Source organism: Neophocaena asiaeorientalis, unplaced genomic scaffold (genome assembly GCF_003031525.2).
Source record: "Neophocaena asiaeorientalis asiaeorientalis breed wild unplaced genomic scaffold, Neophocaena_asiaeorientalis_V1.1 scaffold46, whole genome shotgun sequence".
NCBI classification, from domain to species: Eukaryota; Metazoa; Chordata; class Mammalia; order Artiodactyla; family Phocoenidae; genus Neophocaena; species Neophocaena asiaeorientalis.
Window position 1 is genome coordinate 10,088,470 of NW_020175393.1, and position 13,435 is coordinate 10,101,904.

Genomic DNA, 13,435 nt, shown 5'->3' on the forward strand with positions numbered 1-13,435 from the left:
TGAAGGAAGGAGTAGCCAGTGGTGTCAATTTTTATTTAAAAAATGTCCAGTATGTCTAAGTAAGCATAGGAGGAACAGGCAAGAAGGAGACACAGCTGTTAACAATGATTAACAATGGGGGTGGAAGGAACCTAGCTTATACTTGCTTAAGACAAGAACAACAAAGAAGTAACTTATTGGCTTATGGTCACTGAAAAGTCCAGGGATGGACCTGTCTTTGGCACAGCATGCATAAAATCATCAGGACTGGTCTCTTCTCGCCTGTGTCAGCTTCCTTCTCAGGCAGCTTCTGACAGACACACATCCAGTTAGCAACTCCAGAGCAGAAAACTATTCTCCTTCCCACTGGCTTTAGTAAAATCCTGGCATTGGCTCTGTTGGCCTGGTTTCGGTCATATGTAACTTCCTGAACCAATCAGGACGTTTTGGTGCTTGAGTGGCCAGGCCTGAATCACATGTCTCCCCCTGGAGATGGGGGTGGGGTGAGTCATCTCCATTTCTGTGGAGGGCCTGGGTATTGCCCCAAAGAAATCGAGACACGATGTTCAGAAGAGGGAGTGGGTCCTGGGCATGGAAATCAAATCTGCAACCCAGTTTACCAGGAGGAAGGGTACAAGAGCTGGCCAGATTTGGATCCCTGGGCCATCCCTGGAGGGCAGGGGGCAAGGCCCATGGAGGCACATTTCCCCAAAGCAGTGGGTACTGGGCAGGCGTCGAACATGAAGGTGGCCCTGGCGGTGGGCAGATGCAAGAATAATGAAATAGCTTAGTGGGTAAGTGGATGGGCTGTGAAGTCAGAGAGCTGGATTTGAATCCAAGCGTTGCCATTTCCTAACTTTTTTACTTCTGAGTCTCAGTTTCATTTCCGAAAACTGGATTAATAACAGAGGTAGAAATAGTGCCTACTTAGGATTCTTATGGGAATCAGATGGAATAACCTATATAAAAGTTTAGCTGTGTTCCTGGAAGATCGTGCTCAGTGAATGTCTGCTATTATTAGAGGGGTCTTTTGGGTGCCCCATGCCCTTGAGAGGGGGGCAGGCCATCTTTGGAGCCCCCTTCCTCGTGCCATCAGAATCTCCCCAGTTCAGGCCCCAGAATTCGCTAATGGGCTTTATCACAGCCCAGCCAGATTCCAGTCCCAGCGATGGGAAAATGAGTGGGGTCCTGGTGGCAGGGTGTGGTCAGGGGTGGATCCCCATAGGCCTGGGTGGAGGCATTGGGGAAGATGCTGGAGGGTCAGGGGTTGAGGAGGAGAAGGTGGGTGAGGAGGGTGAGGTAGACCAGGAAGGTGAGGACAAGGGGAGGGGTGATTTTGGGCAGAGCCAGCAGGGGTCACTGCAGATCTAAGTAACCTCAGGCAGGTGGCCGGGCCACCCAAGGTCCCTCTCACATTACCACCTGCCTTCACCGGGATGCGGAGCTCTGGCCAGCTCTGCGCAGAGGGGTTGGCGTTTGACTCATGCAGTCCCAGGAGGCCGCCTAGGGCGTCTGCCCTCGCTGCCCTCCGAGGCCTGCCATCTCTTCTCCCATGGCGGCCCTTCATGGTTGGGTGTGTGCCTGGCTCTCCGCCTCACTGGACCCTGAGTTCCCACAGTACCTAGAAAGTGTCTTTCGAGGTGCTTCCCTATAAAGAGCTCTGAGAACAAATGTGTTTCCTCGTCTCACTCTTCCTCGCAGAAGGTCTCGGCCCAGAGATGTTGGAGGCTCAGAGCAGTCCTTCGAGCAAGAAAACCTGTCAGACTTTGTTTAGCCTAGGTTTCCTGTGCTGATTCCTTTCACCACAAGGCGCTTAAGGAAACACTGGCTTAAGGCATCATCCTGGGCGGAGGGCAAATGCCCCCGGGGAAGGTTAATGTGTCGAGCTCATCCCCGCCTTCTATTGCAAAGTAATATGTAACACATGTTTGTTGTAGAGCAATGGAAAAAAACAAGTGCAGAGAAGAAAGTTACCTCCCCTATCTCCTGCTCCTTTAGAGCCACCTCAAAAAGCTCTGGCCACAGCCCTGCCTCTTCTAGGGAGGAGGTGACCATGGCATTCCGCTTAAGGCACACCCACTTCTGTTGGGGCAGAAGCCCCATCTGAGAAGGGCCCTTTTAGAGGTCATCTCATCCAACCCTCTGTCTCCACGCTGCATAATTCCCGCCTCCCTTTCTCGTAGACTTTCCTAGGGGAAAGGAGGATGTTGGTGGTGGTTCAGAGGGTGCTGAGTGGCATGGAGGGAAAGGGGTATCTGGATCATGAAGGTAGAAGGAGATCTTCCTTTATAGGTGGGGAAACAGGCTCTGGGGACATGACTTACTGGGGTTTCACAGTGAGCTGGTGGTGGAGCCCGCAGAATCCTGGCTCCTGGCCAGGCGTCCTCCCCACTGCTTGCCCGGCTCTCCATGCCAGGAGCTTGTAGAGGGCCCTGTGCCCTCCGTGCAAGGCTGCGGTTTCCTCTGTGGACCCCGGCCACCCGGGGTGTGTGGGTGCCGTATGCGCGCACCACAGTTGTGTAACCAGCTCTGGGCTGTGTGCACGCGCTTGGTAACCTGATGCAACAGGGAAGTTGTGGTCCCGTGTGAGCTGGGGTGTGGGCGCTTGGCTGGGACCCAAACCACAAGGAGTATTTGGCTTTTGGCTGCGGAGGCCGCGCATGGGGAGTCGCAGACTTGTCTACGTCAGGGCTTGTCCGTCCCTGGGTGCCCACATCCTGGTCCCTGTGGGCATGAGGCTTGAAATGGGGCTGCCTGGTCAGCTGATGCTCAAGGGGGTGTTGGTGCAGAGCGGAGGGCCTTGCTCCATCCTCATCCTGTTTGTCGGAATGCCTATTGTGCTGGGGGTGGGGCGGGTGGGCTTTCTCCCTGTGGTTCCATCTCTTCCATGTCTTCCTGGTTGTAAACCCCCTGCGACCCCCCAATCCTGGAGCCCTCACTTCAGCTTCAGGTCATTCTGCACAGCAACATCTGCCTCACTCCCTCCACCCTCCTGAGTCTCCCAGCCCTCCCCACCCACCCCCATGGTCTTTCCTGCACACTCCCTGCTGCTGTTGAGGGGAAGCAGAGTGGGGGAGGATCAAAAGAACAGCCGCTTCGTGGCCAGGCCAGATTTTAAATTCCTCTGCCATTTCTGAACTGAGTGACCGAGAATGATCTGTATTCTCCCTTAGCCTCTGTGTGCTCATCTGAAAGATGGGGGCAGTGATACTTCTACCACAGAGCTGTTGGAAGGGATCCTAGGATCTAGGGAGGGACTCCAGGAATGGAAGTTGCTCTTTCATTCAATCTCACATGGATTGAGCATCTGGGGGCCCTCACACCCTGCATCTCCATCACCAAATGGGGCAATGGGCACTTTGGAGAGCCAGGGGCCCTGGAAGGGGATGGCCGTGAAAGCAGGCACTCTCCCACTTGCCCTGGGCCTGGTGAGGGTCTCAGTGGACACCTGTGAACCCTCCCTCCTCTCTTGTCCTAGAGGGAGGTGAGGCATGTGTGTTTCTTCTGCCCCACCCCACCCGCTCCAGTCCCTTAGAGAAGCAACATCCTTGGGGGTGGCCAGTGGGCTGCAGGGCTGTGGGCGGGGTGGGGAAGAGGAGCATCTGTGTTCAGCGCCCTCACCTCCATCCCTGTTTGGGCCACACCTGGCCCCCTGGAGCTCCTCCCCAGTGCTCTCAGAATGCCTCACGTCTATATCACTTTATCCTACACTGACTGCCTGGTGTTTTGATGATCTGTTTGTGCATTTATTTTTTTAAAAAAAGATAACTTATAGTGCTTACTATGTGCTAGGCTTCACATGTGTTAATTCACTTCCTCCTCACAGCAGAGGTAGGTGTAATTGCTATCTCAGAGAAGGCCCTGCTGAGATTCGAATAGATTGCGCTGTCCAACCTCAGTCACTACCATATCAATCTGTTTTATTTTCTTTAGAGCCTTGATCATGGATAGTTGCCCATCTGTTTATGCATTGGTTTGCCCATTGTCTGTCTTTCTGTCTAGAAGGTAAGCTCCATGAGGGCAGGGATTTCATCTTTCTTATTCACAGTCCCAAAGCCTTGACTGGTGCCTGACGCATGGAAGATGCTCAATAAATATTCCTGGAAAGAAGGAGCCACTGACCCACCTCAGTGGAGACACCTTGAGGGTGTGCTCTGTGGTTGTTCATTTCTGTTTTCCCTGCTCTGCCCAGTACGGGGCTTGGCCCAGACACAGTGCTCAGTAAGCAGTTTGTTAAATGAATAAATGAATGAATGAATGAAAGGAAGAAAATCCAGACGATTCAGTTGTTGCTGCTGTCCCCTCCAGACTCCAAGAACTAGTGGAAGATCTTCAGCCACAGGAAATGTGGGGGAAGAATGTATTCTTCCTGGATCTCTGTTTTGGTTTTCTGTGTGATTTTGTTTATGGGCACAGACTGGGTACACAGGGGGAAAAGTATAAGAAAAAGACTGGAAACTAAACAATCCCTGGGAAATGACTCCTGGGATAATTGCTTAATGTCCAAAGGCAGGAGGAGATAAAAACAGAGTGTATGTGTGTGGCCCAGAGGAGGCTCCTAGTAAGTGATAAATAAATGAGTGAGTGGGTGAGTGAGTGAGTGGGTAAGCTGAGCTGACTACACAGTGAACTCCCTGAAGGCAGGCCCAGGCCATAATTTTCTTTGTAGCCCCAGCCTCCAGTACAGGCCCAGAGTTTGGTACAGTTGCTAAATGAATGAATGAACGTTAGTACCAAGGAGCATGGGAATGAACAGAAAGGGTTGGTGCTGCAGAGAGCCCCAGAGCCCTAGTGGACCAGACCACAGATGCCGATTCCAACCTCTGGGCCTTTTTCATAGGAGTCAGGGTCTGAGAAGTAAGGAGGGGGTCTGGTGAATGCTAGGAGCCTGGCTCCCACCGATTCATTCTTTTCAGGTGATCTGCCTGGGATACTATGTAGATACTAATAATAATTATAAAAAATAATCAGAGGGCTTCCCTGGTGGCGCCGTAGTTGAAAGTCCGCCTGCCAATGCAGGGGACATGGGTTCGTGCCCCGATCTATTTACTGAGCACTGACTATGTGCCAGGCTCTAAGCTCTAAGTAATTGAATTCTTTCAGCAACCATATGAGGTAGTGTACTATTTCCCCTATTTCATAGAGCAGGAGACTGAGGCACAGAGAGGTTATGTGAATGTGAACGTCACACAACTAGAAGGTGAACACACAGTCATTGCTCAGGCTCTGCTGGGGATAGCTGTGCTCCCGCCCATGTGGCTAATAAATGATGTTCTCTGCATCTTGCTCTGGTTGCATCACCTCTCCAGGCCTCCGTTTCTTCATCTGTGGAATGGGAACAACATTCTGATGTGCTAAGAGATGGAAGTCAGAGGACTTTGCCAGCTGTAAAGGGGCTACAGGATTCTTTTAATGGGAATTTTCCTCCCCCTCCTTCATGATCACCTCTAGACCTGGCCTCCTGCCATTAGTATGCCAGGCTAGGCTACAGCACTGGAGAGTCTGGTGAGACAGACTAATCCACTTCCCATTCATGGGTAATTGTTGTCTGATTTGGCCTCCACTTACCTTGTATTTCCATTTTTATTCTCTACCCTCTAAGCTGTGACTTACCTCCAGTCCCATCTTCTTTTCCCTTAATTAGTGCAACAGCTTTCACACTGGCCTTCCAGCCTCTGGGTTCTTCCCCAACCCCATTCACTAATTTGGTTAACATGTAAATCAAAACCTGTTATCTCCTGCCCTCATGCCAAGAACAAATTCCATACTCTTTTTTAAAAAATATATATTTTATTTATTTATTTATCTTTGGCTGCGTTGGGTCTTCATTGCTGTGCACAGGCTTTCCCTAGTTGCAGTGAGCGGGGGCTACTCTTCGTTGCGGTGTGTGGGCTTCTCATTGCAGTGGCTTCTCTTGCTGCGGAGCTCAGGCTCCAGGCGCGTGGGCTTCAGTAGTTGCAGCACGTGGGCTCAGTAGTTGTGGCACACGGGTTTAGTTGCTCTGCGGCATGTGGGATCTTCCCGGACCAGGGCTCGAACCCATATCCCCTGCATTGACAGGTGGATTCTTAACCACTGCGCCACCTGGGAAGTCCTGGGAAGCCCTCTTTCTTTTTTTGCGGTATGCGGGCCTCTCACTGCTGTGGCCTCTCCCGTTGCGGAGCACAGGCTCCGGACGTGCAGGCTCAGCGGCTATGGCTCACGGGCCCAGCCGCTCCGTGGCGTGTGGGATCTTCCTGGACCGGGGCACGAACCCGTGTCCCCTGCATCGGCAGGCGGACCCTCAACCACTGCGCCACCAGGGAAGCCCTCTTTTTTTTTTTTTTTTTAAATGAAATGAAAGGGCCTTGGTAATATGGTCCCTGGAAATACTTCTTTTCCAGCCATCTCCAATGCCCTACAGCCATGCCTATGGCTGGCAGTTCCTGTAATAGAGCATGGTTTTCATGCCTCTTTGCTGTTCCTTCTGCCTAACAGGTCCTTCCCCACTTTGTCTCCACAGTGAATGCCTACTTATTCTTTTTACCCTTCAGAACAAAAAAGACATTGTTGCTTTTCCTGGTTATAAAAGTGATGCATGCTCATTATAAATAATTCAAACAATATAGAATGCACTAGAAAAAAAAAAAGGAAATGTTTCCTCTTCCCATAGTTCCAACAATTGGAGATAACCACTGTTAAAGTACTATGAGTATAATCATGAATTTTTTCTATGCATATGTACACATATATCTTGAAATATGTATAAATACACACATACTGACAAAAATGAAATCATTCATGCTGTTTGATAACCAACTTTTTGCACTAAGTGAAATATTTTGGACATCTTTTCCTGTGAGTGAGCAGCTTTACATAGTAATTTTTTTTTATTATTCTTTAAAACTCAGTTTTAATTCAAATGTGTACTGTCCTGGAAGGCTCTGCTGGTTCTTTACTTTTCCTCCAGTCCCCATACACAGTGCCCATCCTTTGAGGGCTCATCATACCTTGTACTTCTTTCTTTGAAACATTTCCCTCTTGTAAGATCATTATTTGATTTAAAAAGCAAATGCATAAAACAATAATTATAAATCTATGGGGGGTTTTGTTTATTTTATTTTAATTTTGTAAAACATTTATTTATTTATTTTTGGCTGTGTTGGATCTTCATTGCTGTGCGCGGGGTTTCTCTAGTTGCGGCGAGTGGGGGCTACTCTTTGCTGCAGTGCGTGGGCTTCTCATTGTGGTGGCTTCTCTCATTGTGGAGCACAGGTTCTAGGTGTGTGGGCTTCAGTAGTTGCAGCACGCAGGCTCAGTAGTTGTGGCTCATGGGCTCTAGATCACAGGCTCAGTAGTTGTGGCACATGAGCTCAGTTGCTCCACGGCATGTGGGATCTTCCTGGACCAGGGCTTGAACCCATGTCCCCTGCATTGGCAGGTGGTTTCTTAACCACTGTACCTCCAGGGAAGCCCTAAATCTATGTTAATGGGCACATGATGTATAAAGATATCTTCTGTGATGATAATATAAAGGGGGAGAGATGGAGATGTAAAGGAGCAGAATGTTTATATATTGAAACTAAGGTGGTATTATTAAAACTAGGTTCTTATAAGTTTAAGATGTTAATTATAATCCCAAGATAATAATTAAGAAAATTATAAAAAATATACAAAAAAGGAAAAAGGAAGGGTGTCAAATGATACATTACAAAAAGTCAACTAAATACCAAAATAGGCAGTAATGAAGGCATTGGGAAAAAACAAACAAACAGATAAGACATACAGAAAACAGCTAAATGGCAGAAATAAATCATTTTTAATTAGTAATCACAGTAAATGTAAATGGATTAAACTCTCCTATTAAAAGGCAAAGATTGGATTAAAAAAACACACAATCTGCTGTCTACAAGAGGCTTACTTTAGATATAATGGCATAAAGAGATTGAAAGTAAAAGGATGGAAAAAGATATCCAATGCAAATAGTAGTCAAAAGAGAGCTGGAGTGGTTAAATTATTGTCATACGAAATAGACTGTAAGTCAAAAAATATTAAAAGAGACAAAGGGGCTTCCCTGGTGGCGCAGAGGTTGAGAGTCCACCTGCCGATGCAGGGGAGACGGGTTCGTGCCCCGGTCTGGGAGGATCCCACATGCCGCGGAGCGGCTGGGCCCGTGAGCCATGGCCGCTGAGCCTGCGCGTCCGGAGCCTGTGTGCCGCAATGGGAGAGGCCACAGCAGTGAGAGGCCTGCGTACCGCAAAAAAAAAAAAAAAAAAAAAAAAAGAGACAAAGAAGGCCATTATATATTAATGAAAGATTCAATTCAGCAAGAAGATATAACAATTATAAATCTATAAATACCTAAAAACAGAGGCCCAAAATATCTGAAGCAAAAATTGACATGACTGAAAGGAGAAATAGACAAGTCTACAATAATAGTTGGACACTTCAATACACCACATCCAATAATGGATAGGACAATTAGACAGAAGATCAATAAAGAAATAGGGTAACTGAACAACACTATGAACCAATTAGACATAACAGACATATACAGAATACACATTCTTCGCAAGTTCACAGGAAACATTCTCTAGGATCAACTGTATCTTAGCTACAAAGTAAGTCTTAATACATTTTAAAATATTGAAATCATACAAAGTGTCTTTTCTGATCACAGTGAGATGTAACTAGAAATCAGTAACAGAAGGAAAACCGAAAAATTCACAAAAATGTGGAAATCAAATAATATACTCTTAAACAACCATTGAGTCAAAGAAGAAATCATAAGGAAAATTAGAAAATACATAGAGATGAATGAAAATAAAAACACAACATGCCAAAACTTATGAGATGCAGAGAAAGCAGTGCTCAGAGAGAATTTTATAGCTGTAAATTCCTACATTAAAAAAAGGAAAGATCTCTAACCAATAACCTAAGTGTGCACCTTAAAGAACTAGAAAGAGGAGCAAAGTAACCCCAAAGCTAACAGAAGAAGGCAAATAAATGCGAGTAGAGATAAACAGAGAATAGAGAAGCAACATGAAAAATAAACAAAACCAAAAATTCTTTGCAAAGATCAACAAAATTCACAATCTTTAACTAGACTGACTAAGAAAAAAAGAGAGAATGCTAAAATCAGAAATGAAAGTGTGTACATGGCTACTGATTTTACAGAAATAAAATAGATTAAAAGAGAATATTACAACCAATAATATGCCAACAAATTGGATAGCTTAGATAAAATGAATCAATTCCTAGAAACACACAGAATTCCAAAACTGACTGAAACAGAAATGGAAGCTCTGAATAGACCTATAACAATGGAAAAGGTTGAATCAGTAACGAAACCCCCACAGAAGGGAATTTTCTCAACAGGGCAAAGAAAAGTCAAGGACTTTTCACTGGTGAATTCTACCAAACATGTATAGAATTAACACCAATCCTTCTCAAAATCTTCCAAAACGTTGAAGAGGAGGGAACATTTCCAACTCATTCTATGAGGTGAGAATTACCCTGATACCAAAACCAGACAAAAAAAACACTACAAGGAAAGAAAATTACAGGCCAAAATCCCTTATACATATAGATGCAAAAATCCTCAACAAAATACTAGCAAACCAAATTCAGCAGTGTTTAGAAAGAATTATACACCATGACTAAGGATGGTCTACTATGTGAGGGATGGTTCAATGATGGTTCAATATATGAAAATCAGTCAATGTAATATACACTAATAGAACAAAGGAAAAAAAGATAGAAAATCATCACAATTGATGTGGAAAAAAGCATCTGACAAAATACAAAAAATTTCATAATTAAATCTCTCAAAAAACTGGCATAGAAGGGAACTTCCTCAACATGACAGAGGCCATACATGAAAAGTCCACAGCTAACCTCATTTTTAATGGTGAAAGACAGAAAGCTTTTCCCCTACAGTCAGAAACGAGACAAGGAGGCCTGCTTTTTGTCACTTCTATTCAACACAGTAACAGAAGTTCTAGCTGGAGCAACCAGGCAAGAAAAAGAAAAGGCATCCAGCTGGAATGGAAGAACCAAAATGATCCATGTGCAGATTTCATAATGTTACCTTACCTTACACTACATATAAAAATTGCTTCAAAATGGATTAGTGATCTAAATTTAACAGCTAAAACTTTAAAACTCTTAGAAGAAAATAGGGGAAAATCTTCAAGACCTTGGATTTGGCAATGATTTCTTTAGTATGACACCAAAACACAGGGAACAAAAGAAAAGATTAATTGAACTTCATTAAAACTAAAAACTGTCACTAAATTGTACACTTCAAATGGTTAAAATGGTAAATTTTATGTTATGTATATTTTACCATAAAAACAAAAAGTTAAAAAAAAAAACCACCTAAGGTAGAAAAAACCCCTTCAATTTCAATTCAAAAATTTACTGTATGGTTCTCCCTTTCCCCCCTACCCCCATCCACAGTGCCCCTCATTGTACCTTGTACATCTCTATTTCCCATTTATAAGGTCATTATTTATTTACAGATTGCTTACAATTTGGCATGTCTTCCTGACCCCACCATGAGTTCCCTGCAGGCAGTAGCACAGTGTTTAAGGCCTCAAGCCCTGGGGACTGAGTTCACATCTTGACTCTGCCTGTGACCACTGTGTGGCCACTGGAAAGTTCTTAACCACTCTGGGCTTCTATGTCCTCATCTATAAAATAAGGGTGATGATAGCACCTACCTCATAGGGCTGTGGTGAGGAGTCAATGAGCTCATACCCCTAGAGGTCTTAGAAGGATGCCCAGCACACAGGACATGCTCAATGAATGTTAGCTATTATTATGTGGGCCTGGCAAAAGGTAGATGGCTATACACTTTGTAAAATGAATGCTCAGCAACAATCCCTGCTCTCCTCTCTGCCATCCCTGGAGGCTAGATAGATAAAATCTATTTCTGTGTGTATATATTTGAATGTTCAAACATGTGCGTATGCACCCCAGGATGCGGAGAGGAGGGAGCAAACCCCTTGCCCCTCTTCCCTCGCCTGTCCTCCTGGGCTCTGGCTTGGTCCACCTCCCACGGCCCAGCCCTAGACTCCCCTCCCTGCTGGGCTAGGGCAGGAAGATTAGACAAGCTTCCCTCTCCTGGTCCTTGGGGTATTGTCCCCAGTGGCAGCAGGAGCCCCTCTCTTCTCTTCTCCCTGGCTTTTGCCTATCCTTAAAGAGGGCCCCTGGGTGTGCCCAGGTTGGGGAGGATGGGAAGGGCTCCAATGTGAGGGTTAGAGTCAGTCCCTGCTGCCATATCAATCAGGGCCCTTTCATTAGCCGGAAACAGCTGCACCCGGCTGCCCCAACAAGTCCAGACGGGGGTTCCCTGCCCTTCCCCAGCCTGCCGCTCTTGCCCCCCTTCCCCAGCTGACAGTCACTCTCACCCTTCCCCGGATGCAGGGGACAGGCTGGGGCAAGCCAGGGACACACTTAGTTTCCCTTCCCTGCTGCCCCTCCCTGAGGTGATACCCACCTCCCCCGCTCCCTCCACCCTATCTGCCCTAAGTCTCTAGGACCTGGCTGGGGTAGGGGCTGGAGGGCTAGTCAGGAGAGGAGTCCACAGGAGGCTGACCATGGTTGGACCTGAGTTCCTTGGGCAAGATGCTTTAACCAGAACCCTGGAACAGCAAGGTGGGGGTGGGGGGGTCCCAGAGCACAGAGTGGGGAAGACACTCGCCCAGGGTCACACAGTGGCTGAGCCAATACCAGAACCCAGAGCTTTGGAAGCCCATTTTTCTTTCCTTTATCCCACAGCCTCAGTTTCCCTATCTGTGTATTGAGGGACTGCCTGGTGGGTCTCCTGACTCCCTTCTGGCTCCGACACTGTGGGCCTCTCAGGGTCCTTCCTCTTCCCCTCCTTGTTTCTCCCTGTTGAGGATCAGCCTCTGTCTTCTTTTTTCTTTCTTTTTTTTTTAAACAGAAAATCATTTTTATCGATGTATAATTGACACATAACATTATATTAGTCATATATACAACATAACGATCTGATATTTGTCTATACTGTGAAATGATCACCACAATAAGTGTCATTAATATTCCTCACTGTGCATAGTTACAACGTTTTTTCTTGTGATGAGAACTTGTAAGATCTACTCAGTCTCTGTTTTCAACAACATAACGTCTCTGCCAACTAAGAGATCAGAGGCTATTGTATGGGGAGTGTCTGGTTTGGGTGGTGGCCAGATTGGCTCTGCTGGGTTCACAGCTCAGTCAGAGCTCTGCCCACTGTGCTATCTAGCCTGGAGACTGACAGATGCCTGATGGTTGATTTCTGCCAGGATGTGATTATTCAAGGCAAGCCCAAGATGTGGGGAGGGTGTGGATGGATATGGAGGCAACGACCCGGGGCAGGACCCCTGGGGGTCGGGAGTCAGGATCCCCAACGGAGTGCGTAGGGGAAGGCTGGCTCAGCCTAATTCTGAACCAGGCATCTGGGGATCCAGAATTTGGTGCTGGCCTGCCCCAGCCCCTCTGAGGGTCGGGACCTAGGCCGATTGTGCAGGGGTCCCAAAGGTGAGGGAAATGCTTCTCTTCCCCCTCTGACTTCTGATGGCTCTGCGTGAAGGAGTGAGAGGGCTTCACTATGATAACAGCCAGTGTCTTCCCTTTTGGCCAGCATCACCAAAGTCGTGGGTGGATGGGGGGAGGGAGGTGGTGGGAGTCCTGGGGTATGCTCTGGGACCCCTGGGGCTCTTCTCCCGGCTCCACCCTCCTCCCATGGGCTGTGTGACTTTAGGTGAGTCACTGGGACTTGGCTTCTCCATCTGGACAATGGGTCCCTGCCCTACCCTCTCTGTACCGCAGGTGGGTGTGGGAATCTCCAGGAAAGAGAGGGTGCGTCTCTGGGACAAGATAGTCCTTCAGCATCTACAGCATCCCTCACCCCATGGCCTGAGGCAGCTGCTGCCAAAAAAACAACTGTCAACCAATCCTGAGTCAAAACACCGCCATCTCCAGAGAACAGCTGACACGGCAACATGGCCCTGCCCTCAGGGAGCTTACTGTCAGAGCCAGTCAGCCCGTAGAGGCGGGGGCAGAGAGAAGCCCAATTTAAACCTGAGGAGGAGTCTCCACAGCCACAGCCTAGATGCAGTGGCTGCCCAGGTGTGTCTGCCTTATGAAACCTAAAAGGTCTTCCTGATGTTCTCAAGGCAGCCATGTCCTCTGTCCTTACCTCTCTCTGCCCCTCCCTCACTGTCTGACGAGTGTCCTCTGTCTCCCGGTGGGCTGGCAGTGGCTTGAGGCCCTCGGCCACTGCTGTCCTGGGGCCTAGTGCAGTGCCCACACATCGGAGGTGCTTATTCCACGCAGGCAGGGATGCTGGTGGAATCCAATCCCCACCTGCTGCCCCGTTCTCTGTACAAGACCCCTGGCCTGGGCTTGAATACTACAGTGATGGGGACTATTACAGGTTCATGGGCAAGTGTGTTTTGGGAGGGGTGTG

The 13,435-nt window shown here is 47.5% G+C and overlaps 1 protein-coding gene across 1 annotated transcript in view; it reads left to right on the forward strand.

The window, feature by feature from the left end:
• The first annotated feature begins 2,639 nt into the window (after positions 1-2,639).
• Positions 2,640-13,435, forward strand: part of VEGFA (vascular endothelial growth factor A) — a 68,055-nt gene continuing 57,259 nt past the window's right edge. The window contains exon 1 of the mRNA XM_024766066.1: positions 2,640-2,834. Within this exon, the coding sequence (XP_024621834.1) occupies positions 2,640-2,834 (195 nt within the window). The remainder of the gene's footprint in view (positions 2,835-13,435) is intronic.